Source organism: Heteronotia binoei, chromosome 1, assembly GCF_032191835.1.
Source record: "Heteronotia binoei isolate CCM8104 ecotype False Entrance Well chromosome 1, APGP_CSIRO_Hbin_v1, whole genome shotgun sequence".
Classification (NCBI taxonomy): Eukaryota; Metazoa; Chordata; class Lepidosauria; order Squamata; family Gekkonidae; genus Heteronotia; species Heteronotia binoei.
Genome location: NC_083223.1, coordinates 259,477,523 through 259,504,954, shown reverse-complemented (window position 1 = coordinate 259,504,954; position 27,432 = coordinate 259,477,523). Strand labels below are relative to the sequence as shown.

At 50.1% G+C, this 27,432-nt stretch overlaps 2 protein-coding genes across 2 annotated transcripts in view; both read left to right on the top strand.

The window, feature by feature from the left end:
- VEGFB (vascular endothelial growth factor B) overlaps nt 1-17,525 on the top strand; it is a 44,007-nt gene extending 26,482 nt beyond the window's left edge. Inside the window, exons 3-7 of the mRNA XM_060254545.1 lie at nt 2,625-2,821; nt 8,240-8,313; nt 11,226-11,258; nt 12,725-12,850; nt 16,814-17,525. Of these exons, the coding sequence (XP_060110528.1) occupies nt 2,625-2,821; nt 8,240-8,313; nt 11,226-11,258; nt 12,725-12,850; nt 16,814-16,835 (452 nt within the window). The 3' untranslated portion in view covers nt 16,836-17,525. The remainder of the gene's footprint in view (nt 1-2,624; nt 2,822-8,239; nt 8,314-11,225; nt 11,259-12,724; nt 12,851-16,813) is intronic.
- The window catches only part of FKBP2 (FKBP prolyl isomerase 2), a 325,209-nt gene that overhangs the window by 255,659 nt on the left and 42,118 nt on the right, over nt 1-27,432 (top strand). The gene's annotated exons all lie outside the window — the stretch shown is intronic.

Here is a 27,432-nt window from a genome sequence, read left to right as displayed (position 1 = left end):
CCAGGCCAGGATGAGCTTCAGCCTCCGACTTCCATGCATCTCCGTGCCTCCCTTAAAGGGACAGGACATCTTTCTTTGGGGCAGTAGAAATGGACTTGCAGGAGAGGTTATCCCCTCTGAATGCTTGCTCTCTCTCTCTCTCACTCACACTCACACAAAGAGGTTACCAACCTTGGGGCCTGGAGACCTGGAATTACAAGTGGTCTGCAGGCAACAGAAACCTGTACCGCTGGAGGAAATGGCTGCTTTGGAGGGTGGATGATGCTATAGCATTACATCCCGGCTGAGGTCCCTCCCCTCCCCAAACCCCACCCTCCCCAGGCTCCACCCTCCTCAAATCGCCAGGAAATTCCCAACTTGGCAACCCTGTACACACTTGGCATGGAGCTAGGGGTGGTTTTGTAGGAAAATAGGTGGTGGAGTCATTAGCATAACTGAGCATATGCCACCCCTCCACCAGCCAAATGCAACCCGATGGAAGAAAGGATAGCCTCGGACGAGCGAGGCCTGCTTGGGCTGCCTAGAGATCCAGCCAACCCAAGCAGGTCTCACTCACCTGGGGCTCTCGTTGCCCACCCACCCCCTTCAGCCAAAAGGCCCACAACCTACCAGCTGCTCAAAATCACATAAGAAGTGGAGAAAGGGTGGTGTGGGTTTCTCCAGGGGTTAATGAGGGCTGCTGGGGGTGTGGCAAAGCCCCTGCTAGCTGGCTGGCTGCCTGTCCTCCTAATCCAGGGATTGTTATACAGCTGCACCTACTATTCAATGGACAAGGTAGGTGGTGAGGAGGAGGTGGAACCTTCAGAAAAGTTAAAAAGCTGCGCTCTTGTGAGCTGCTGCTGAATTCAAGGCCTGCATGGAGCTGAGCGGGTGGGATAGGGGTGCCAGGTGCTGCCAGCCACTGGCGTAGGGTAAGGTTTGGCAGCTCCAAGTTGGGAAATTCCTGGAGATTTGCAGGTGGAGCCTGGGAAGGGCAAGGACTTCAGTGGGTGCAATGGCTTGAGTGTCTACCCTCCAGAGCAGCCATTTTCTCTGGGGGAACTGATCTCTGTCATCTGGAGAGGAGCTGTAATTCTGGGAGCTTCCTTGGCCTCACCTGGAGGCTGGCATTCCTAGGGCAAATAGGCTCCATTGTTTAACACCCCAAGGTTAGCTTTCTAATGGACGTCACGCAAGGCTATACCACTAGGCTTGCCAATCCCCAGCTCCCAGCGGGGGTTCTTTCGCTTTCCCAGGCTGCTCCCCGACCCCAGTCAGCTGGCCGGAGGGGGAGGGGAGCCCCGCCCCCAGAGGGCCATGTGTGTTTCCAGCTCCAGAGGCTTCAGTCTCAGATTGAAAGGCTTCCTCTTGGGATGGGGTGTCTGTGTTACTTTGAAAAAGTTGGCAGCATGAGTAGAGAGGCCAATCCCTCGCTTCAGTTGCCAGAAACGGGGGGGGGGGGGGGGGGGGAATCTGCTGAACACTTCATTATTCCCTATGTGGAGATCGATTCTCATAGGGTATAATGGGGAATTAATCTGGAGGTTTTGGAGGCTCTGGGGGAGCTGTTTTTTGAGGTAGAGGCACCAAATTTTCAGTATAGTATTTAGTGCCTCTCCCCAAAGTACCCCCCAAGTTTCAAAACAATTGGACCAGGGGGTCCAATTCTATGAGCCCCAAAAGAAGGTGCCCCTATCCTTCATTATTTCCTATGGAAGGAAGACATTTTAAAAGGTGTGCTGCCCCTTTAAATGTGATGGCCAGAATTCCCTTGGAGTTCAATTATGCTTGTCACACCCTTGCTCCTGGCTCCGCCCCAATGTCTCCTGGCTCCACCCCCAAAGTCCCCAGATATTTCTTGAATTGGACTTGGCAACCCTATATACCACATTGGAATCGTTTTCCTTCATTCTGAAAAAAAATCATTCCGGAAGGCGCCTTGCTTCTAAATTGAGAGCCAGTCTGGTGTAGTGGTTAAGTGTGCAGACTCTTATCTGGGAGAATCGGGTTTGATTCCCCACTCCTCCACTTGCAGCTGCTGGAATGACCTTGAGTCAGCCATAGCTGTCGCAGGGCTGTCTTTGAAAGGGCAGCTTCTGTGAGAGCTCTCTCAGCCCCACCCAGCTCACAGGGGGTCTGTTGTGGAGTGGGGGAAGAAGATTAAGATTGTAAGTCACTCAGAGACTCTGATTCAGAGAGAAAAGCGGGGTATAAATCTCCGGTCTTCTTCTTCTAAATAATGATTTTCAGTAATTGAGATGCAGAGGGTTTTTGTGGGCATTGAAACAAAGGATGCCTTCATCCCTGAGGGTCCACTGAGGGAGATACCTTGGAACCGGCTGAGTACCTAGGAATCCCGTGTGGACTTTTGCTCCCTATAGTGATGTAATGTACTTAAGTATTTTGTAAACCCTGTGACGTTTCTAGATCCAGTGGAATTTAGATTTTGTATAATTGAATGACTGTATTAGAATAATACATTTGAAGAGAGAAAAAATAATAAGCGCATCTAGGTGAACTGGTGTTTAAAAAGTGTATTAGGTGCAATTACAGCAATTCATTCTTTTTCTTTCATGCTCTATCAGCTGTAATCCTTCTTATACTATAATAGCTTTCTAATGGTGCCGGTGCTCTTCTCCCTGCAGTGATCCGGTGGATGGAGGTGTACAACCGCAGCTTTTGCCAGCCCAAGGAGACGCTGGTGCCCGTGAGTGCCGAGCACCCCGGGGAGGTGGAGCACATTCTGGTGCCCTCCTGCGTGCCCTTGCGCCGCTGCGTCGGCTGCTGCTCGGATGAGGAGTTGCAGTGCGTCCCCGTCCAGATGCACGTGGTGATCATGGAGGTGAGAACCCAGCACACCATTTTAAATCTGAGAAGGCCTGAAAGGGGACACGAAGTTGCACAAACGAGAAGGTTAAACGCCTTGTACATTCTGCATGGATGCGTTCCGGTTCCCCTTCTCCCTTTTGAATACTTGAAGCCAGGGCTTTTTTTGTAGCAGGAACTCCTTTGCATATTAGGCCACGCCCCCCTAATTTAGCCAATCCTCCTGGAGCTTACAGTAGGCTCTGTACAAAGAGCTCTGTAAGCTCTTGGAAGATTGGCTAAATTGGGGTGTGTGGCTTAATATGCAAAGGAGTTCCTGCTACAAAAAAAGCCCTGCTTGAAGCTGAGCTATCATCAACATTAGTGTTGTCTGTTCTGATTGGCAGCAGCTCTCCAGGATTTCAGGAAGAGGTCTTTTGCATCACCTCGTACCTGATCCTGGAGATGCCAGGGATTGAAGCTGGGACCTTCTGCATGCAGGGCAGACTGAACACGCATGAAACTGCCTTCCACTGAGTCAGAACGTGGGTCTGTCCAGCTCAGTGTTGTCTGCTCTGATTGGCAGCTGCTCTCCAGGGTCTCAGGCAGACGTCTTTGTCATCATCCACTGCCTGGTCCTTTTCAACTGGAGATGCTGAGGACTGAACCTGGGACCTTCTGCATGCAAAGCAGATCTTCTAGACATCCCTTGATCCATATTCTTCAAACACACAGGAAGCAGCTTTCTACCGAGCTAGATCAGTGGTCTATCCAGGTCAATGTCATCTACTCATACATGAAGCTGCCTTATACTGAATCAGACCCCCCCGGTCCATCAAAGTCAGTATTGTCTACTCAGACTGGCAGTGGCTCTCCAGAATCTCTCCAGTGGCTCTCTAGGATCTCAAGCTGAGGTTTTTCACACCTGTTTGCCTGGACCCTTTTTAGTGGGAGATGCCAGGGATTGAACCTGGGACCATCTGCTTACCAAGTTTATCAAACAGATGCTTTACCACTGAGCCACCATCCCTCCCAGACTAGCAGCTGCTCTCCAGAGGCTCAGAAAGATGTCTTTCCTATCGCATTATGCCAAGAACTGAATATGGGACCTGCTGCATGCCAAGCAGGTGCTCTACCACAGAGGTATGACCTCATCCTGATTTTTAAAAAAATACTGCCTAGCCAGATTTTAGTTTAGCTAGCCTGGTGCTCTCTGTCTTCTGATCTCCTTTGGGGAGGGGATTGGTGTTTTGGGGTGTTTTTTATTTTATGTTATGGCAACCTATGATGTTATGGCAACCTCTGGTGACTGACCTCTAGTGGGGGCCTGGAGGATATTCAGAGAGGTGGCTGAATAAAGCCTGCCTCTGTCCTCCCAACTGCTGGTATTCCAAGGAGGTCTCCCATCCAAGTACTTGCAAGAGTCAACCTTGCTTAGCGTCAGAGATCTGATGAGATTGGGCTTGCTTGGGCTATCCAGATCAGGCAGACCTGAGACCCTTAAAGGAGTCTGTGTGTCAGGATTAGACCCAAAATCTTCTGCATTGCAAGCATGTATTTACTCCACCAATGAATGAATGGCTATTTTCAGTATAATACATGCAGGCAGGAGTGGAATTCTAGCAGGAGCTCCTTTGTATATTAGGCCACACACCCCTGATGTAGCCAATCCTCCAAGAGCTTACGAAAAGAGCCTTGTAAGCTCTTAGAGGATTGGCTACATCAGGGGTGTGTGGCCTAATATGCAAAGGGGCTCCTGCTAGAATTCCACCCCTGCATGGAGGTAGCCATTTAATGATGCTTTCTAAAGTATGGCTCCCATTGGCACATTTTCTGACTGCCGCCAAGTCTTTTTAGGAAATGGGCGGGGCTAGATAACACCAGCAGGGTTTTTGAATGGCTATTGGAGATTAGACCGGCTGTGTGGATTTTTGAAAATGTTGCTTTGGCAGGAGCTGCCACCACAGGACAAAAATCTTCACCATGTAACTGAAGTAAAGCTGTGGAAATCATTTTGTGGCTGCCGTCTCTGCCTCCTGTGGCAGCCATTTTGTGGCCACGCCCACCATGCCCTGTAGGAACGCAAACCTCTATGTGGCAGCTGGAGATCTCCTGGGGTTACAACTGATCTCCAGACAAGAGATCAGTTTGCCTGGAGAAAATGGCTGCTTGGGAAGGTGGGCTCTACGGCATTATAACCCGCTGAAGTTCCTCCCTTCCTCTCCCCAAACCCTGCCCTCCCTCAAAATCTTCAGGTATTTTCTTCCCTGGAGCTGGCAACCAGCCCCAGCGCTTGAGGTTCTGGCACCTGAGGCAGAACCCCAATGCGTTCCCACCCCCTGAAGAAAACTTATCGCATGCGCTTTGCGCACATGATGACGTCACCCAGAGGTGATGTCGTCACAATGGGTGTTCTGCGCATCCCCTGCCCAGCGTTCTTTGAGTTTGGAGTGTGCTGGGCAGGGGAAGCCCCATTCTTTCTCGTTTCTGAGGGATCAGGGGAGCTCCTCAGAGCTGAGAAAGGCTCAGGGACGGCTAGGGTTGCCAAGTCCAATTCAAGAAATATCTGGGGACTTTGGGGGTGGAGCCAGCAGACATTGGGGGTGAAGCCAGGAGCAAGGGTGTAACAAGCGTAATGGAACTCCAAGGGAGTTTTGGCCATCACATTGAAAGGGACCACACACCTTTTTAAATGCCTTCCTTCCATAGGAAATAATGAAGGATAGGGGCACTTTCTTTTGGGGCTCATAGAATTGGACTCCATTGTCCAATCGTTTTGAAAATTGGGGGGTACTTTGGGGAGGGGCACTAGATGCTATACGGAAAATTTGGTGCCTCTGCCCCAAAACACAGCCCCCCCCCAGAGGCCCAGATACCTGCAGATCAATTCTCCATCATTTCCTATGGGAATGTCTCTATATGGAATAATGGAGTTCCCAGCAGAATTTCCCTCCTCTCGCCCTGCTTTCTGATGACCCTGAAGCAAGGGGAGGGCCTCCAAACCGGGGGATCCCCTGCCCCCACCTGGGGATTGGCAACCCTAGGGACGGTGCAAGGGGGGATGGGGTGCCCACCCGCCACCCCTGCTGTGAGCTAACGTCCTTGGCGGTCGCCTAGTTTGCCTACTCCCACGCGCTGACCCTGCTGGCAACCTTAATGCTGTGTCAGATCCAAAGGTGCCCACAGGCTCAGAAAGCTTGGGGATCCCTGACTGAGCTCAGTGCCATCTACTAGGCTTTTGCAGGGCCTCAGGCAGAGAAAGGTCTTCCCCAGCACGTGAGATCCTTTCACTGGAGGTTCCAGCAATCAAAGTTCAGCCCTTCCGTGTGTGAATCAATTGCCCTACCACCGAGAGATTATTTTTTAAAAACAAAAGACCAGGCCGCCACGCAAATACACACCCTTTGCTTTTTTTAAGCCAAGAGGGTTGTGCCTTTGGCAAAGGTAGCAAACACAGGGCCCATTTAATTGTTTATAATAAGAGCCACTCCCTTTCGTTGGCCGGAGAGAATTGGTGTGCTGGAGAGAATGAGAATATGGTGCAAAACGTAAGGAACAATTTGGAAAATTGTTTCAGGCGGGTGGCAGCCTTTTGGGTCAGCAGCAGAAGAGCACAACTGAAGAAGAAGACGACAGTAGACTTATACCCTGCCCTTCTCTCTGAATCAGAGACTCAGAGCAACTTACAATCTCTTTTATCTTCTTCCACCACAACAGACACCCTGTGAGGTGGGTGGGGCTGAGAGAGCTCTCCCAGAAGCTGCCCTTTCAAGGACAGCTCTGCGAGAGCTATGGCTAACCCAAGGCCATTCCAGCAGCTGCAAGTGAAGGAGTGGGGAATCAAACTCAGTTCTCCCAGATAAGAGTCCACGCACTTAACCACTACACCAAACTGGCTTTCAAAGTTTCCAGGGCAGAAACTTTCAATAATCGAAGCTTCCTTTATCAGAGAAGACTTGTACTAGGATTGCTAACCAACAGGTGGGTGCGAGTGAATACCACCATAATGGTAACCAGGCCTCATTTTGGGCAGAAGCTCACAGGAGCAGAGCTCCGGAATCTCTAAATTTTATTATGCTTTTTCTTGCTTGCCCTCCGTAATACCTGCTTCTGGGCTCCATTGTTCAAACTCCCTGAGAGAATTTTGCTGAACTCTAAGACTGGACAAACTTTCTAATATTTTCCCCACAAAAAAAATGGGAAAATAACCAAAACAAATAAAGCAGAGAGATGGAAATCTTCCTCATGCCACTGTGGCCACAGAGGAGAAAGTAAATAAAAAGTATGATGGGAGCAGTGTTCCCTCTAAGCTGAGTTAGTGTGAGCTTCTGGCTCACACATTTTTGTCTTAGCTCAGGAAAGATGGCCCCAGAGCAAGCTAATTTATGCAGTAGTTCACAACTGTAATGCTAGTAGCTCACAAAGTAGAATTTTTGCTCTAAAGACTCAACAGCTTAGAGGGAGTATTGGATGGGTGTAAGGTTTTATTATGACAATTATAATTCAGGAAGCATTTTAAGGTAGATGTTGAGCTGATATAATTTAATCTGCCTTCCAGTGATGTCAGCGGTGTGTGAATTACGCAAATGAGTTGTGCTAATGAGCTCTGGTACCTCTTTTTCTACAAAATGTGTCCTGATCCCCACATTACAGAAACAATAAACACTGTGTAATAGTATTTAACAATCCAGGGATTATTCAAACATACAAATTCTTCAAAAATCTCATTAGAAATGATGAATAAGAACATAAGAGAAGCCATGTTGGATCAGGCCAGTGGCCCATCCAGTCCAACACTCTGTGTCACACAGTGGCCAATATATGTGTGTGTGTGTATATATATCCTGGTGAAGTTCATAAAGGATATGTATACACATATAAGAAACTCTCTTTCCTAAACACAATAAGGATTCACAGTAAGGAGTCTTTTCTCTTGCACATAAGAGTCTTTTCACATAGAAATGCCGCATAAAGGGATAGAAATGGAATATCCCACTCTCTTCAAACGGTTTTCATCTTGAGATGTCAAAATTTCATAATATATGAAAATGTCATCCATATATGTCAATCAATTACTATTAGTCAAGAACAGAGCCTCCAAGTTCAGAGGCTACTTACCTTTGGATATCAGATGCTGGGTGCAAGCCGGAGCATCACTGGCACATCCAGCTTCTAAACTTCCTGGAAACATTGAGTTGGGCTATTGCAGGATACTGGATGACCCTACTGAGGTCTTCTTAGGTTTATCCAAAAGGGAAATTAATCAGCACTATGTCCAGTTATGAGCCACGATACCCATATGGAACCTCAGTGTTCAGAGGCAGTCTACCTCTGAATAAGTGACATGGAATATGGACAATGGTTGGTCACTGGGCGGAGGGAGACAGTGTGTTATACAGCCCAGCTGGTATGATCTAGGAAGGCAGTTCTTATGTTCTTTCCCCTTGTCGCCTAGGTGATGAAGACCCGGTTCCCACGCAGCCACCTGGGTCAAATGTCTTTTGTGGAGCACAGCGCATGTGAATGCAGGTGAGAGTCAGTGGCTGCCGACAGGCACGTTTGGGGATTAGGAGGCAGGCATGGCAAACCAGTTAATTTTAATAACTTCTTTAAAATTATGCTAGATACATTTCATAAGAATGTAAGAGAAGCCAATTTAGTACCCCTCAAAACTGTGTACAAAACCCAGGGAAGACCAGAGGGTCAGATCAGTCAAAGTTCTGAAAGATCCTTAGCAGGATATCCTTAGCAGGTGCTTGGCCTATAACCTGTCGGTGTTAACTGCAGTATGGCTAGTCCAGTACCTACTAGTTAGCAGAGCACTTTAACTACAGCTACAAGTGACGCCAGCGTCTGTTCACCGTGTTACTCGGCTTACAAAGCTACACAGAGCCATGTTGCAAGTTTAAAAGAGAACTATTTCTCTCTTTATCCGTGAAGTACACTTTTGGATAGAAAAGAGGAGAGATAGGATAGAGCCAGTCTTTTTGGCCCCAGGGCCGGTTTGCCAACCGCAGCCTCAGGGCTGGCAGAGTGGGGGCACCCAATTCGGCCTCCCCTCCCCCCCCCCCGTGGTGCCTTCTCCTCCCCCGTTTTCCTCCTGCCTCCTTGCCCGCCCCCTCCCCGCGCAGCCTCACCACCTCGTAAAGGGGCAACCTGACTCTGACTTTGTTCTACTGCTTCAGACCAACACGGCTGCCCACTTGAATCCACCCTCCTCCCCCCATTTCCTCCTCCCTCCTTCCACCCCCCCTCACAGCCTCGCCTCCTCCCCCTCCCCCTCATTATCACCATTTTAAGACCGGGGAAGGAGTAGTGAAGCACCTCTCAGGCCAACCCCCCCCCCCCGCCGAGAAAACCACAGCAGCAGCAGCAAATGACGCTGCCCTTGCCTCCTTCTCACTTAGGAAGGAGGAAAGGGCAGCATCCCTTGCCGCTGCTGCGGGGGGGTGAGCAGCAAGGCTGCACGATAGGGTTGCCAAGTCCAACCCCAGAAATATCTGGGGACTTTGGGGGTGGAGCCAGGAGACACTGGGGTGGAGCTAGGGGGAGGGGGGGAAACGGCGCTGGGGAGCGTGGCGAGCCGCCCTGTCTCGGAGCGGGCGACGCCGCTGCACCGCTGCCACCTCTTCTCCACTTGCCTGTGCTGCTCTTGGCTGCTCCTCCGAGATGGGCTCAGCCTGAGCCCATCTCAGAGGAGCAGCTGCGGTGGACGGGGAGGGGGCGGCAGCGGCGCGGCGGCCTTGCCTGCTCCAGGATCAGGCGGCTCGCCATACTCCCCGGCGCCGTTTCCCCCCCTCCCCCCGCTTCTGTTTTTTTGGGGAGCGGGGGAAGAGGGTGGAAACCTGGGGTCCCCCGCCAGGGTGGGAGGGTTGGGAAGCCTACTGCACGACCTGTTTCAAACAGGCCACAGCCCAGTACTGGCCCCCGACCTGGGGGTTGGGGAACCCCTGGGATAGAGTCCTAACTTACTAGCTAAGGGTGGAAGCAGACGGCAAGAGGGCTTTTTGGAGAGTGGACTCTCTGGCATTGCACCCCACTGAGGTCCATCTGCTTCATGGTGCCAAGAGAGGACAGCATGTTGTCCTTCTTGGTGTGTGTAGGAAGAGGGGGAGCTTCGTCTGAGAGAGTGAATGGAAGCAAGAAAGTTGTCCCTGGGAATACAATCTACATTTCAACAGGGACAGTGGCAGAAGAGTAAACACAAGAAGCAAAGGTCAGTTTGCCCATCTCTTGCCACGCAGGCTGGAGGCTGAGGCAGGGAACAGCATCTTCCCCTCCAACTATCCAGCACATTTCCCTGAGGCCCTGATTCAAATGGGGATTGTGACCCAAGCCCTAGGGTTGCCGATTCTGGGTTGGGAAATTTTTGGAGATTAGAGGAAGGTGAATTTGGGGGAGAGAATAAGGTTGCCAATACCCAGGCAGGGGCAGGGGATCCCCCAGTTTGGAGGCCCTCTCCTTCCTTCAGAGTTATCAGAAAGGGGGGGGGGCACTCTATTATACCCAGGGCTTTTTTGAGCAGAAATGCACAGGAACGCAGTTCCGGCTGGCTTGGTGTCAGGAGGTGTGGCCTAACATGCAAATGAGTGCCTGCTGGGCTTTTTCTACAAAAAGCCCTGTGTGAAACAATGGTGATGTCAGGGGGTGTGGCCTAATATGCAAATGAGCTACAAAAAAGCCCTGATTATATGCTATGGAGACCAATTTCCATAGGGTATAATGGAGAATCAATCTGTGAGTCTCTGGGGCCGTGTGTGTGTGTGTGTTTTTTGAGGTAGATGCATCAAATTTTCAGCATAGCATCCAGTGTCTCTCCTCAAAACACCCCCCAAGTTTCAAAAAGATTGGACCAGGGGCATCAAATTTTCAGCACAGCTTCTGGTTTCTCTCCTCAAAACAACCCCCCCCCAAAAAAAGTTTCAAAAAGATCAGACCAGGGGGTACAGTCCTATGTGTCCAAAAGGAGGGAAGGCATTTAAAAGACATGTGGTCCCTTTAAATGTGATTGCCAGAACTCCCTTTGGAGTTCAGTTGTGCTTGCCACACCCTTGTTCCTGGCTCCACCCTCCAAGTCCCCAGATATTTCTTGAGTTGGACCTGGCAACCCTAGAAGGGAATGGGCTATAATGCCATAGAGTCCACCCTCCAAAGCAGTCATTTTCTCCAGGGTAACTGATTTCTGTCCCCTGGAGATCAGTTGTAATTCTGGGAGATCTCCAGTTCCCACCTGGAGACTGGCAACTGTAGTGATGGGGGAGGCAGAGCAGCTACTCTGTGTTGAGCACAACACCTTCAAAAAGCCCTGCTCTCTAGGTATCCTACTCAAAGCACGAAGCAGGGACAGTCCTTGAAAAGGAGCCCTGGCTAATCTTGTTGAAACCCCCCCCCCCCAACAGCTGCAATGTATTAATTTCCCTCTCTTCTATTTTACTCTTCAGACCGAAGAAACTGATTGCAGACAAAACAGAAAGGTAAGATGGTTCCCCTCTCCCTGCTCCTCCATCAGCTAGTTCATTCAAGGGCAGTTAAAGATTAAATGGCTGATTTAATCAGAATCATACTGAGTGTTTATGTAACTTTTTTTTCCTGAGAGCACAGTGTGCTGCAGAGAGTCACTCGATCGTTTTGTACAATAAATGTATGAAGTCGTTACTGAAACATTTTTAAACCATTTGTTTTCCTACTCCTCTTATCCTGAGGAAGAAGCCCAAAGGAAAAAAAATATTCTAGGATAGGGTTTCCAAGTCCCCCGCGGCTACCATAGAGTTTCCCCCCAAATTGCTAGAGCACCCCCATGTGAAATCATAGAGTTTCCAGCAAATTCCTGGAGCATCCCGCACAATATGCCTGGCATGATAGACCCTTCTGGGAGATATCATTGCACCATGCAGTGACGGGCTCTTTGGGGGGGAAAGGATCCCCCAAGTGGTCTCCTCCCTGACGGCAGGTTGGGGCCCACCAAACCAGGGGATCCCCGTCCCCAGCGGGAACTTGGGAGCCCTATTCTAGAAGCACGTGGGAAGAGCAAACTGCTTCAGTGGTGTTGACCCTAAAGCTGATCTATATGAATGGGGTTCTGTGCCTTTGACAGGCAGAAATCCACAGGAGCAGCTTTTGCCTCTCTCTCCAGCTCTATAGTAGTCAAGGCTTCACCTGTTCAACATCTACTGACAGGAAGGTGTTTTCTTTCCCTTTTGTGAGGCTGGTTTAGAACCCCAGGTGTCAACAAATCAGAGAATGCGTGTTGTATGCGCAGGCCCCAGAGTGCAGGGATCCCAAGCACCTTTCTTGAGGCTCGTCAAGCAGGGCTGGATTAACAAATAGGCCTCCATGCCTTTAGGGGCCCAGGCCAGCTTATCCCCCTGATTGCAGACCTCCTGGCCTACACATTCAGCAGATCATTTGTGAGGGCCCCCCTGAGATTTCAACTGTCTAGGGGCCTCCACATGGTTTAATCCAGCACTTTTGTCAACAATGTTCCCTCTAAACTGTGGAGTCTTGTGAGCAAAAATTCTGCTTCATGAGCTATCTGCCCCCCCAAATTTCCCATCCCAGAGCTGGCAACCCTACATAACCCCACATAAACCACCGAAATCCAGTTATTCTTGCAGCTGTTCAATACAGCGAAGCACCATTAGCAGAATGAGAAGAGAGTGGGAAATGTAAGTCACTTATATTCCCATAAACTAAACTTGCAGGCTTTTTTTTTGCAGCAGGAACTCTTTTGCATATTAGGCCACAAGCACCATGATGTAGCCAATCCTTCAAGAGCTTACAGGGCCGTTAGTACAGGGCCTACTGTAAGCTCTTGGAGGATTGGCTACCTCAGGGATGTGCGGCCTAATATGCAAAGGAGTTCCTGCTACAAAAAAGCCCTGCTTGTAGGGATGAAAGCCAAAGACCCTTGTTTCACCCAGAAACCCATTCTTCCACCCAGGGTACCTTGCCCGCCTTGTCTGGACAGACGGAAGCAGCCAGATCCACAGACGTGCAAATGCCGCTGCCGGCGGCGCCCTCGACGCTGCCGGAACCTCGGTTTGGAACTCAATGAACACAACTGCAGGTGGGATTCCCCATTTCCTTTTATTTATCTTCCGTATTTACATCCCACTTTGACAAATCATGATGGAAAGCAGGGACTCAATTTTTTTTTTGGTTACAAAATGTTTGCAAGGGTTATGTAGGGTTACAAAATGGAATTCTGCCTACCCACTTTCTCATCAGATAGCCAGTTTGGCGTAGTGGTTAAGTTTGCGGACTCTTATCTGGGAGAATTGGGTTTGATTCCCCACTCCTCCACTTGCACCTGCTGGAATGGCCTTGGGTCAACCATAGCTCTGGCAGAGGTTGTCCTTGAAAGGGCAGCTTCTGGGAGAGCCCTCTAAGCCCCACCTACCTTACAGGGTGTCTGTTGTAGGGGAAGAAGATAAAGAAGATTGTAAGCCGCTCTGAGATTCTGATTCAGAGAGAAGGATGGGGAATCAATCTACGATCTTCTTCTTCAGTAGACTTACGTGGAGGAAAAAAAAGATCTAGGTGTGCCAGCCCACCAGGTGGGGTCTGGAGTTTTGGAATTACAACTAGTCTCCAGACTACATAGATTGCTTGCCTTTAAAACATTTATTTGCTTTCTGGAGAAAATGGCTGCTTAAAAGGTAGGCAGGAAGATATTATACCCCACCAAGGTCCCTCCTTTCCCTAAACCCCATCCTCTACCCTCAAATCTCCAGGTATTTCTGAACCTAAAGTTGGCAACCCAGCCCTTGTTGAAACAAGGTGGGGGGGGCCCATCCTGTTTCAACAAGGCAGCAAACAGCCCAGATGAGCAAAGACACCAAACTTTGCCAAGCAGCTCGTATGGCAACCCTAAAAAGACAATTTACAACAGTAATAAAATCCTCATAAAATGGCATATTAAAATACAATGGATTTGTTTTAAAAAATCACTAATAGCATTCAAGGTTATCAGGGGAGGGAGAGCTATCCACAGACCAATCGTCCCCAAAAGAAACCTTTTGAAATTTCTGGAACTCAGCTTAAAGTCTCCATTATGGAAAGAACTCCTTCCCCAGGCCTTCTTTTGATCTTGAAGGCTTTGGAGCAAAGGAGATTGGAGAAATTCTGGGAAAACAGGTGGGGGGGAGAGTGGAGAAGCAGCACAGTTAAGGATATGAAATAAATCTCTGATAAAGCTGGGAAGGAACTCAATGACGCTAGGGACTGAAACCGGAGCATGGACACCAGGCCTTGGATTCAGCGGGAGCTCCCAGGAGTGTAGCTCCTGAACCTTTCTGAGAGTTCTACCTCCTCCTTCCCACCTTGTCCATTGAATAGTAGGTGCAGCTGCATAACAATCGATGGATTAGCTCCACCACCTTTTTTTCTACAAAATGACCTCTGGCGTACACCATCTGGAACCCCCCCTTCTGTCTAAAATCCAGCAAAACTGGAGTGAGCCGAACATCCCCAAGGAACAAGATCTATCACTTTTGATGCTGTCGCTTAATGGGCACCCCGTCCTGTTTCAACAAGGCGTCTTTGACCTGAGGGTATGATTGCCAACCTCCAGGTGCAAGACAGCACAACTGAAGTTGTAGCGACCAAATAACTAAGAATGTATTGAAGCAAAATCATACAAATATGTTCAATAGAAGACTCAATAGCAATAGGAAAGAAAAAGGAAAGGTCCCCTGTGCAAGCACCAGTCGTTTCCGACTCTGGGGTGACGTTGCTTTCACAGCGTTTTCACAGCAGACTTTTTACGGGGTGGTTTGCCATTACAATAATAATATAATAATAATAATAATACATTTTAGTTATATCCCGCCCTCCCCGCCGAAGCAGGCTCAGGGCGGCTCACAACATATAAATTTCAATTTACAGTAAAACATCAGTACAATTAGATAGATAATTCATTAAATTTATTAAATAAAACATCATATTTAAAACCATCATATACAATTAAAATTAACATTTGTGGTGCTACATCTCCAGTCATCTACACTTTCCCCCCAGCAAGCTGGGCACTCATTTTACCGACCTCAGAAGGATGGAAGGCTGAGTCAACCTCAAGCCGGCTATCTGAAAACCCAGCTTCCGCTGGGGATTGAACTCTTCCCCAAAAGTTTCACAGTTCCATCAAAGGAGTCCCAATGAACAGGAGGTCAACTTGATTATTCCTGCTTCGAATCCTTTTCTAGCATAGGGTGCTCCAACCACATATCTCAACCACTGCAAAGAATAACAAAAACTCAAAAGTGTAAACTTCATACAAACAGGGATACAGGACTATAGCCCAAAACACCTTGATGTATACTTACAAGGCAAAAGCTCAGGAAAAATATCAGTGTTTCTGATGCATCAGTAAGTCGTAAAAAGCTGCAGAACCCATAAGATTCTTTTCCCGTGCGTAGGTGCACATAGGTGCAGCCTGGAGGTCTCCCAGAATTCCAACTGGCCTCCAGCCAACTGAGGTCAGTTCCGCTGTTGAAAATGGCTGCTTTGGAGGGTGGACTCTCCAGCATTATACCCCACCAAGGTGCTTCTCCTCCCCAAACTCTGGTCTCCCCAGGTGCCACATGTTTGACACCCCTGCTTTAAAGGGCCATTACTCAATGGCAGAGCACCAGCTTTGTGCCCAGAAGGCCACAAGTTTGGTCCTCCGAAACATCCAGTTATAGGCTCCCAGGTAGGAGAGCTAGGAAAAATGCCTGCCAGAAGACCCTTAGCCAGCGGCAGAGCACTTGCTTCATACTCAGAGTGTCTCAGGTTCAGTCCTTTGTCATCTCCTGCTGAAGCGTCTTGGTGGTGGGGAAAGTGCCGTCAATTCAGTGACGGGAAGTGCCGTGAAGTGGCAGCCAGCATATGGCCACCCCGCATGGGGTTTTCAACGCAAGAGATATTCAGAGGAGGGTTGGCACTGCCGGACTCCCTTGGAGGTCTCCCATCCAGGGCTTCTTTTTAAATAGCAGGAATGCACAGGAGCGCAGTTCCGGCTAGCTTGGTGTCAGGGGCTGCGGCAAATGAGTCCCCTATGGGAAACAGTTGTGCTATAAGGGGGTGTGGCCTTGCTGGGGGGGAGGGTTAAAACAAAAAAAAAAAGCATTCCATTCATTCATTTATTTTGTTCGATTTTTAGCCCATCCTTTCCGTAGAACAGGCTCAGGGTGGGTTACACCATAAACACAAATCAACGGTAAAAAACCAATTTAAAATATATAAAACCTAAAACTACAGAGTGACAATAGAGACTAAAAAGGCAGGTTCTGCCTCACAGACATGGCCTATTGTCCAGGTCCAGCAGGTCTTATAGCACTGAGATGGGGAGGCCGATAACAAGTGATGTCCACTGACTCAACTGAAAGCCTGGTGAAAGAGCTCTGTTTTACAGGCCCTGTGGGATTGAAGCAGATCCTGCGGGGCCCGGATCTCCAGGGGGAGCTCATTCGACCAGGCGGGGGCCAGATGGACATCTCTGGGGCTGGGTATCACCAGAAGTTGTTGGGTTGCTGATTGTAAAGCCCTACAGGGCTCATACAGGGAGCATCTACCCTGCTTCGCTTCTGAGATCTGATGGAGCAGCCTGGGCTGTCTAGGTCAGGACTGAAGGAACTTAGGTAGCAGAAAAAACCTTTCTCTGCCCAAGACCTGCCACCCATCAGAACGGACAGCCTTGAACTCAAGGCTCTGGCTCAGGATAAGTCAGCTTCCTTTGTGAGGCTGCAAAACAAGTGGCCTGCACTTCCAAAAGGAGCCCATTAGGCCAGCTTCTGTATCTTTCAGGCCTTTAGCACATCCATGCCCGATAGAGCACCTCAGGGCCAAGTGCCTGAGATTCATCTCCCCGCCCTTGCTGGAAAGGAAGTTTCCTGTATATAAAAGGTTGTTAGCCGCCCTGAGCCGCCTAGGCGGGGAGGGCGGGATACAAATAAAACTTATTATTATAATATTATTATTATTACTGTGTCAAAATGCACATCGAAGCAGTCACCGACTGAAGTGTCCTGTCCTCCCCTTCTCTCCACAGGTGTGAGAAGCTCCGCAGATGATCCAACAGGAAAGCGAGGCGGAAGGGGGGCTGCAGAAGAACCCCTTCCCTGCATCGCATCATCCCTGGATAAGAAATCTGGAAGGAAGGACTTGAGGAACCGATCCCCTCCCGGCTGGAGAAGACAATTCCTTGCAGGGAACAGACTAGGACTGCTTGTTGGGAAGACCGCCTTGTCCAGGAGATGTTTGGCCACTGCCCGGAAGGGATGCCTATGGCCGCCTTGGCCCACGCCCTCCTTCTTTCTCTCTGTGCAGTGGAGTGAGGCTGCAGCACATAATGGCAGGACAGTCGCAGAAGCTCAAAGACCGCACCCCAGCCTAGAGACATTTTAGAGATGCTGCATCCATATTTAAAATCCCAAACCTGTGGTCTACCGACGTCTCTTTTAATTTAATGGCCTTCCCTCTGAAGGCGCTTTCTCTCGTCCCCCCCTCCTGCCCACTCCATCTTTTTTACATTCACGACCTTCCCGCGGCTGTGCTCTCTCCAGGAGACCACCAGGATGACAAAAGAGGCACTTTTTAAAGCTTTGGCAGTGGTGGGATCCCCACGTCTGCTTGTACTTCTCATCACGCGATGTTATTCTTAGGAATATTCTTATGTTATTGTAATATTCATATCCATAAAGATCTGCCTGTAAGACCCTGCCACGGGACAGCGAATGCTCTGCAGCTGGCAGCCTACCGAATTCTTTCTCCCAGTCTTGCTGCCTTCTAAAACTTATTCAGGGTACTTTGCGAGTTCTCATCAGTGGAAACAAACAGGTCTCTGCCCCAAGGAGTTCACAATCTTTGGGCCAGGGTGGTGGGAGGGAAGCGAAGGAGAAGGGAATTGATTTAGACTTCTTTCAAAAGGAGGTTTTCTTTGCATTTTATGGTAGCGATGAGGAGTCCAGGCATTCAGAATAGCTTCGGGGGGGGGGGGGGGGGGCTTAATTAACTGTGCCCTTATGGCAGCATGAGCTAGTGTGGAATAAGAGAGCCAGTGTGGTGTAGGGGCTAGAGTGTTGGGCTAGCAGGCCTTATTTTGTAGAAAAAGCCCATCAGGCATTCACATATTAGGCTGCACCCCCTGATATCACCACTATTTCACACAGGGGGGTTTTTTGTTGAAAAAGCCCAGCAGGAACTCATTTGCATATTAGGCCACACCCCTGAGGCCAAACCAGCCGGAACTGCGTTCCTGTGTGTTCCTGCTCAAAAAAAGCCCTGCAGACTAGCATCAGGGAAGTCCAGGTTCAAATCCCCACTTATGCCCTGGAAACTTGCTGGGTGACCTTGGGCCATTCACATGCTCTCAGCCTAACCTACCTCACAGGATTGTTGTGAGGATAAAATGGGGGGGGGCAACAATGCAAGCCGCTTTGGGTCCCCACTTAGGGAGAAAGGCGGGGTACAAATGAAGCAAGTGATTAAATAAATAATGCTCATGGGGCCTTAGCTAGTGAGTAGCCCCTGTGTTAGCAGGAAGATAACAAGGAGGCGCTTGTCCCAGGGAAAAGGCTGCAGCTCGGTGGAAGAACATCTGCTTGGCATACAGAAGGTCCCAGGTTCGATCCCCAGCATTTCCAGTTAAAGAGATTAGGTACAGGGCTGGCCTTGGACTGTCCAGCACTCTAGGCGAGGCTATCTTCTGTCCCCGCCCCCCACCCCATGGAGAGTGCCCAATTCAGCACCCCCCAAAGGCTGGCGTCCTAGGCAATCACCTACTTTGCCTAGTGGCAGGGCCAGCCCTGATCAGGTAGTAGGCTGTGTGAAAGCCCCCCCCCACCACCTGAGACCCTGAAAAGCAGCTGCCAGTCTGAGTAGACAGTACTGACCTTGGTGGGCCAAGGGGCCGATTCAGTATATGGAAGCTTGTTAAAGTGCATTCGCGTGTTGCATTTTCCATCAGTAGATTACAACTATTATCATTATAAGATGCCACTTGGTGTATGTTACGGAGTAAAATAAATAAGGGCATGTGTGTATGGAAAGGGCAGGCTGCCTCTGGGGCTATAAAAACTGCAAGGCTGGGAGAGAAGAAAATAAAAGGTCAGGCTAATGGAGGTGAGGCAATGCAGTTCAGACCCGGGCAAAGGCTTAAGTGTCAGGAAAAAGGTGAGATTGTGGATTTCAGGGGGAAAGGTATGTTTTCAGGAGGAAATACTGAAGGGTCCCTGTTCTAAACAGCTCCCACCCCAAAGGAGCTTTCATCATTCCCAGTGCTGAGTGAATAGACTGGCCTGCCGATTGTCTTTGAAAGCGAATGGTCAGTTTTGTGTAAGGATACCAACAAACAGAAGCACCAAAACACCCAAAGAACCCTGCTGGATCAAATCAAAGAATCCACCTAGTTAAGTCCAGTTTGGTGTAGTGGTTAAGTGTGCGGACTCTTATCTGGGAGAACCGGGTTTGATTCCCCACTCCTCCACTTGCAGCTGCTGGAATGGCCTTGGGTCAGCCATAGCTCTCGCAGAGGTTGTCCTTGAAAGGGCAGCTGCTGTGAGAGCCCTCTCCAGCCCCACCCACCTCACAGGGTGTCTGTTGTGGGGGGGGGGGGAAGGTAAAGGAGATTGTGAGCCGCTCTGAGACTCTTCGGAGTGGAGGGCGGGATATAAATCCAATATCTTCATCTTCATCTTCTTCCCTTTAAGCTGAGTTAGTGTGAGCTAGCTCACAGATTTTTTTAGCCTCCAGCTCACACATTTTTGTCTTAGCTCAGGAAGGGTGACCTCAGAGCACACGAATTTATGCAATAGCTCACAACTTTTAATGCCGGCAGCTCACAAAATAGAATTTTTGCTCACAAGGCTTTTGCTCCATGGCTTAGAGGGAACACTGGTCCAGCGTTCCCTCTAAGCTGAGTTAGTGTGAGCTAGCTCACAGATTTTTAGCCTCCAGCTCACACATTTTTGACTTAGCTCGGGAAGGATGACCCCAGAGCACACTAATTTATGCAGCAGCTCATAACTTTAATGGCAGTAGCCCACAAAGTAAAAATTTTTCTCATAAGACTGCAGCTTAGAGAGATCATTGGTTAGACCCCGGTTTCCAGGAAATGTACAATCTCCACCTGCCATTAGCCCCCTTCCCTTAAACTGGGTATTCAAAGGTAACTGCTTCTCCATGTGGAAGTTCTGTGGATCCAAGCTACTGGAATGTTTCTCTTTAGCTGCTATGGCAAATAGAACCTGCAGGGTCTACTTAGTCGGCAGGGCTGAAGTGGAGGGGGGGAGCCATTTATAATTTGGCAGGCTCTGTGGGTGGTTGGGGGAGCTGAGTCCAGCATTTCCCACTGCTCGCTCTAGCCCAACTGCTGCTGTTCCTGCCCCGTGTCCTTCCTTCCGTCCCTCCCCTGCGGTACATGGAACCCAATTCTCCCCTCTGTCTCTTTTCAAGGCCTGTGAATTGCTGAGTCGCTCCTTTCTTTCCCAGGGCTTGTTGAATGGGCCCAGCCATGCCCAGCTTTGGCACTGCCACTCAGAGACGTGCCGCTCTGCATGGATTCTCCAACCATGCAGGGGCGTGCGTGCGAGATCCCAGCTGCATCGGCTTCACATGGTTGGGCTTTTGGTTTGAGAATAAGGAGCCAAGGCCATAATGAGAGCAGGGCCAGAGGATTAATTTCTCAAAAGAGGTGCACTCCTACTGAAATAATCCTTTTTCCTGTCTGGAAATTGCCCTGAACTGGATAGCCCGATCTCATCCAATCTTGGAAGCTAAGCAGAGTCAGCCCTGGTTAGCACTTGGATGGGAGACCATCAAGGAAGTCCAGGGTTGTATCACAGAGGCAGACGATGGCAAATGACTTCCATTTGTCTCTTGCCTTGAAAATCCTCCAGGATCATCATAAATTGACTGTGAATTGACAGCAAACTAACAAAACCCCTGGAAATCATGTGTGAAATGGCACTGGAAACTTAATGGCAGGGGTGGAATTCTAGCAGGAGTGCATATTAGGCCACACACCCCTGATGTAGCCAATCCTCCAAGAGCTTACCCAAAAAGAGTCTTTTAAGCTCTTGGAGGAGTGGCTACATCAGGGGCGTGTGGCTTAATACGCAAAGGAGCTCCTGCTAGAATTCCACCCCTGCTTGCTGATGATGGAAACACACACTGCATGTGTTTAGAGGCACTCCTGTAGTGATTACTGCATTGCCAGGTTCAGGCCTGGTGTTCCTGATAACATCAACAAGCACTGATAACATCAACAAGTTGCATGGGTGGGGGCACTGCCCAATTCGGCACCCCCAGAAGGCCAGTGCCCTAGGCCAGGGGTCCCCAACAGGGCCGTGGCCTGTTTGAAACGGGCCTCGCCCCACCCTCCCCCAATAACCTTGCTGTCCCTCTCCCACGTAGTGTCTCCTCTTCCCCCAGTTTTCACCATTTTAAGGCCGGGGAAGGGAAGGAGGCAAGGGCAGCGCCACTTACTGCTGCGGCAGCTTTCTTGCCCATCAGCTGATTGGCAGGGGGGGTGTCGGCCTGGGAGGCGCTTCACGGCCCCTTCCCCAGCCTTAAAATGGTGAAAATGGGGGGGAGGCAAGGCTGCACAGGGGGGGGGCAAAGGAGGGAGGAGGAAAAGGAGAGGAAAACAGGAGGAGGAGGAGGTGGCGAGGCTGCGCAGGGGGCGAAGGAGGGAGGAGGAAACACCGTGAGGGGGAGGCCGAATTGGGTGCCCCCACCCTGCTGGCCCTGGGGATGGTCCCCGGGGCCAAAAAGGTTGGGGACCATTGCCCTAGGCAATCGCCTAGTTTGTCTAGTGGCAGATTCTGGAGCAGAGGTCTAGCGTCGGTTTGGGTCAGCCAGATTCCGAACCTGTTTTGATTTGCTACTGTTCCCCACTCACTTCTAAGCTCTGGAAAAATCCCTCAATTTCTGCTCCAGTCCCATATGGTTTCATTCCTCTCTCCTCCAAGAGTGGGCAAAGGGTTCTTGATCCCCATGATAGGCAGTTCTGTGGACCAGCCTGACCTCCCTAGAGAATCCAAGATTCCTGGTACCCTCACCTACTGCGCCAAGTTCTCTCTCAAGAGCTTGGCACAGAATGTAAGACCATAACAAAGATCTCTTCGGGATCAGATCAACAGTCCGGCATCCTGTTTCCACCTGGGAGCGGAGTGGCACTTCCAATAAACCCAGGAGTGAGTCCAGAAGGCATTGCTGTCCCAGAACGTGGCCAGCCTCCCTTATTAGGTGAGACCTGCCCAAAGAGCTGCCCAGTTTATGGTTAGGATCGCCAACTCTGGGTTGGGAAATTCCTGGAGGTTTGGTGTGTGGAACCTGAAGAGGGCAGGATCTGGGGAGAAGGGGGACCCCTGCAGGCTGTACAACAACCCATGTATTAGGTTAGACTGAGAGTGTGTGACTGGCCTCCACAGCTCCCATTTCCTCCAGGGGAACAGATTTCTGTTATCTGGAGATCAGTTATAATTCCAGGAGATTTCCAGGGCCCACCTAGAGGTTGGCAACCTTATCAATTGTGAACTATTACCCTGCATGGTTACTGACATCCAAAATTAGATCATGCGAAGTGGCCCTTGTTCTGGGGTGCGGGCCACAGCAAGCCTACACTTGGGGGTTCCCAGGTCCCTTCCGGCCATCTATGGAGTGTTGGGGGGTAAGGCTGCCAGATCCAGGGTGGGAAACTCCTGGAGACTGGGGGATGGAGCCTGGAGAGGAGGAAGAGGAGGAGGAGAAGAAGAAAACCACAGATTTATACCCCGCCCTTCTCTCTGAATCAGAGTCTCAGAGCGCCTTGCAATCTCCCTTATCTTCTTCTCCCACAACAGATACCCTGTGAGGTGGGAGGGGTTGAAAGAGAGCTCTCCCAGAAGCTGCCCTTTCAAGGACAACTCTGCAAAAGCTATGGCTGACCCAAGACCATTCCAGCAGGTGCAAGTGGAGGAGTGGGGAATCACTCCCAGTTCTCCCAGATAAGAGTCCGCACATTTAACTGCTACACCAAACTGGCTCACTACACCAAACATGGACTTCAGTGGGGGACAGTGCCATAGAGTCCACTCTCCAAAGCAGCCATTTCTCCAGGGGAACTAACTTCTGTAATCTGGGGATGAGCTGTAACTCCAGAGGATTCCCACCTGGAGACTTGGCACCCCTACTTACAACTTTCCCAGCCTCCTCCACAGCCTCCTGACCTTGCCACCGCCAACAAAGGCCATCGTGCTATTAATTCATAGTGCACATGACAGGCAGTGTGACGCAGGAATGGGACCCACAAGTTTAAAGTTGTATGATGAACTTCTTTCAGTCCCCTCGGCGTATCTCTGCAACTCTATGTTATCACCTCATTCGGAGAGAACAAAAGGTCTAAATTTGAGGCCCTCCTAGGGTTGCCAGGTCTGTGTTAGAAAATACTGGGAGATCTAGGGGGTAGATCCAGGAGAGGGTAGGGTTTGGGGAAGGGAGAGGCTTCACCAGGGTGCAGAGGCGTCACTAGGGTGGGTTGCACCCTGGGGTGAAACTGATTCAAGTCACCCCCCCCCATTGGGCATCACCCCTTTTGGAGGGCTGCGTCACCCCCTCCGCACACAACCCCGCCCACTTCACATGGCCCCTCCCTCATCCCCCCTCTGGTCACATGACCAGCCCCCGTAACCCAAGATACCAGTTTTGCAGCATTTAAGTTTCCCCCACTCACCCACACGCTTTTAGCTGAGCCGGCGGCAGCGCGGCCCCGGTTTCAGAATCCCGGCCAGCCCACACACAGCAGCAGCGTTCTAGTCCCAGGGCCAGCCCCTTCCTGTTGGGGGGGGGGGTCAAGGGTCAGTGCCTGGGGCCAATGAGAATGCTCTGGGGGAGGGCCGATGGCCCCCTTGACCCCGCCCTAGTGACGCCGCTGCCAGGGTGCTATGCCACAGAGTCCACCCTTCAAAGCAGCCATTTTCTCCGGGGAAGCTGATCTCTGCCAGTTGGAACCAGTTGTAAAAGCAGGAGATCTCCCGGAGGCTGGAAACCCTAGGTCCCCCATGAATGTGAGGCCCAGGCTAAACAGCTCTCCTGGCTCTCCCCGTGATAGATCCTGTCCAGACCTGCTTCTCCCAGATCCAAGTTTGACACTCTACCCACTGCTCTGCTTACGGTTCACAACTGTGGGGTAGAAAACGTCTGAAGATTTGGGGAGTAGACCCTGGGGAGGGCCGGGTTTGGGCAGGGGAGAGACAGCATCTGAATATCATGCCTTAGACTCCACCCTCAAAAGCAGCCATTTTCTCCAAGGGAACTAGGGTTGCCAAGTCCAATTCAAGAAATATTTGGGGGTGGAGCCAGGAGACTTTGGGGGTGGAGCCAGGAGACATTAGGGGTGGAGCCAGCATCAAGGCTGTGACAAGCATAATTGAACTCCAAAGGGAGTTCTGGCCATCACATTTAAAGGGACGGCACACTGTTTCAATTCCTTCCTTCTATAGGAAATAATGAAGGATAGGGGCACCTTCTTTTGGGGCTCACAGAATTGGCCCCCCTGGTCCAATCTTTTTGAAACTTGGGAGGTATTTTGGGGAGAGGCACTAGATGCTATACTGAAAATTTGGCGCCTCTACCCCAAAAAACAGGCCCTCCCCAGAGCCCCAGATACTTGCAGATCAATTCTCCATTATTTTCTATGGGAATAAATCTCCACAGGGAATAACAGTTCCCAGCAGACATTTCCCTCTGCTCCCCCCGCTTTCTGATGACCCTGAAGCGGGGGGAGGGCCTCCAAACCGGGGGATCCCCTGCCCCCACGTGGGGGTTGTAACGATACCTGTAGGCTGGAGATCAGTTATAATTCCACCTGGAGGTTGTCAACCCTGATCTCTGTGCCAGCTCTGATTTATTATTATTTTCTTTAATCCTTTACTTCCTCCTGGTGGTGGCCAATTCCATACGTGTCCCAAAGTACTTTCTCTTTTGTGTCGTTCATGAATCTATTGCCAAACACTTTCCCTGGCAATCCCTGAGGGGGGAAAGGGTGAAAAGAAGCCAAACAAAACCCAGCTTTTCTAGCCATTCTTCCGGCACCATTTTTAATAACAACACTCAAAACCTTCATTTCCAGCTTCCTGTGCACAGTATAACAACAATACCACTGAGGCTTGCTTGGGCGGCATGCTCTGGGGGAATTCTGGCTCTCCCTTCAGCCATAGTTTTTTCAGGGTCAAAGTCATCGCGTTTCCCCCCTCCCTTGCTGTGTTTCTAGGAGCTACTGAAATGGAGGTAAAGTTCAGCGAGTGGGGAGGTTGAGAAACACACACAACACAATTTAAGAACTCCTTCTATGCCGGGCAACTCAGGCTGGCGTAGGGTTGCCAATCCCCAGGTGGGGGCAGGGGATCTCCCGGTTTGGAGGCCCTCCCCCCGCTTCAGGGTCATCAGAAAGCGGGGGGAGGGGAGGGAAATGTCTGCTGGGAACTCTGTTATTCCCTATGGAGATTTATTCCCATAGAAAATAATGCAGAATTGATCTGCGGGTATCTGGGGCTCTGGGGGGGCTGTTTTTTGAGGTAAAGGCACCAAATTTTCAGCATAGCATCTAGTGCCTCTTCCCAAAATATCCCCCAAGTTTCAAAACGATTGGACCAGGAGGTCCAATTCTATGAGCCCCAAAAGAAGGTGCCCCTATCCATTATTTCCTATGAAAGGAAGGCATTGAAAAGGTGTGCCATCCCTTTAAATGTGATGGCCAGAACTCCCTTTGGAGTTCAATGATGCTTGTCACAGCCTTGATCTTGGCTCCACCCCTAATGTCTCCTGGATCCACCCCCAAAGTCTCCTGGCTCCACCCCCAAAGTCCCCAGATATTTCTTAAATTGGACTTGGCAACCCTAGGCTGGCGTGGGTTTCTAGGAAAGAATGGCACTGATAAAGTGGAGGCTGAAGTTGGTTCCTTATTCCCAAGATTGTTTTGGGGTGCAGCCTGGCCCCCAGTGTCTGCCTGTGTGATTGCCTGGGGGCACCCCACTTTGGAGAAGAAGAAGAAGATATTGGATTTATATCCCGCCCTCCACTCCGAAGAGTCTCAGAGCAGCTCACAATCTCCTTTATCTCCCTCCCCCACAACAGACACCCTGTGAGGTGGGTGGGGCTGAGAGGGCTCTCCCAGCAGCTGCCCTTTCAAGGACAACCTCTGCCAGAGCTGTGGCTGACCCAAGGCCATTCCAGCAGCTGCAAGTGAAGGAGTGGGGAATCAAACCTGGTTCTCCCAGATAAGAGTCCGCATACTTAACCGCTACATCAAACTGGCATGAACCAGGAAATGGCACAAGTATCCTAGAAGGGGAGAGTTCCCTGAATTTGGTGGTGTATGTAGGGCTGCCAATCCCCAGGTGGGCACAGGGGATCTCCCGATTTGGAGGCCCTTCCCCCGCTTCAGGGTCATCAGAAAGCGGGGGTGGGGAAAGAAAATGTCTGCTGGGAACTCTGTTATTCCCTATGGAGATTTATTCCCATAGAAAATCATGGAGAATTGATCCTTTATTCCCTATGGAGACTGATTCCCATAGGGCAGGGGCGGCCAACAGTAGCTCTCCAGATGTTGTTTGCCTACAACTCCCATCAGCCCCAGCCATTGGCCATGCTAACTGGGGCTGATGGGAGTTGTAGGCAAAAAACCTCTGGAGAGCTACCGTTGGCCACCCCTGCCATTGGGTATAATTGAGAATTGATCCGTGGGTATCTGGAGCTCTGGGCAGGCTGTTTTTTGACATAGAGGCACCAAATTTGCATCATAGCATCCAACACCTCTCCTAAAAAGACCCTCCAAGTTTCAAAAAGATTGGACCAGTGGGTCCAATTCTATGAGCCCCAAAAGAAAGTGCCCCTATCCTTAATTTTTTCCAATGGAAGGAAGGCTTTTAAAAGGTGTGCAGTCCCTTTAAATGTGACAGCCAGAACTCCTTTTAGAATTCAATTATGCTTGCCCCAACCTTGCTCCTGGCTCCACCCCCAATGTTTCCTGGCTCCACTCCCAAAGTCCCCAGATATTTCTTGAATTGGACTTGGCAAACCTAGGTGTATGACATATGGTAGTCCAGACCTTATTTGGGGGCTCAGAGCTTTCAAACTCCCCTCAGAGTTTTTTGTTGAATTCATGAATAAGTCAGAAATAAGAAACAAACTGGGGACTGGGAACCAACTTCAGCCTGGTCTGATAATGGTTCTTTGTGGGGGATTTTGCAGCGGGTGGGATTTCTAATGTCACCATAATCTTTCATGGCCTGGCTCCTGCATCTTTAAGAAGACACCCAGACCTTATAAGAACATAAGAGAAGCCATGTTGGATCAGGCCAATGGCCCATCTAGTCCAGCATTCTGTGTCACACAGTGGCCAAAATCCAGGTGCTGTCAGGAGGCCCACTAGTGGGGCCAGAATTCCAGACCCTCCCACTGTTGCCCCCCCCACAAAGCACCTTATGGGTTTGCATGCCACTTTGCTGTACACCTGGATGGAGCCAAGAGACCTTGGGGATGGAGCCAGGAGACATTGGGGTGGAGCCAGGAGCAAGGGTATGACAAGCATAATTGAACTCCACAGGGAGTTCTGGCCATCACATTTAAAGGGACCGCACACCTTTTAAATGCCTTCCTTCCACAGGAAATAAGGATAGGGGCACCTTC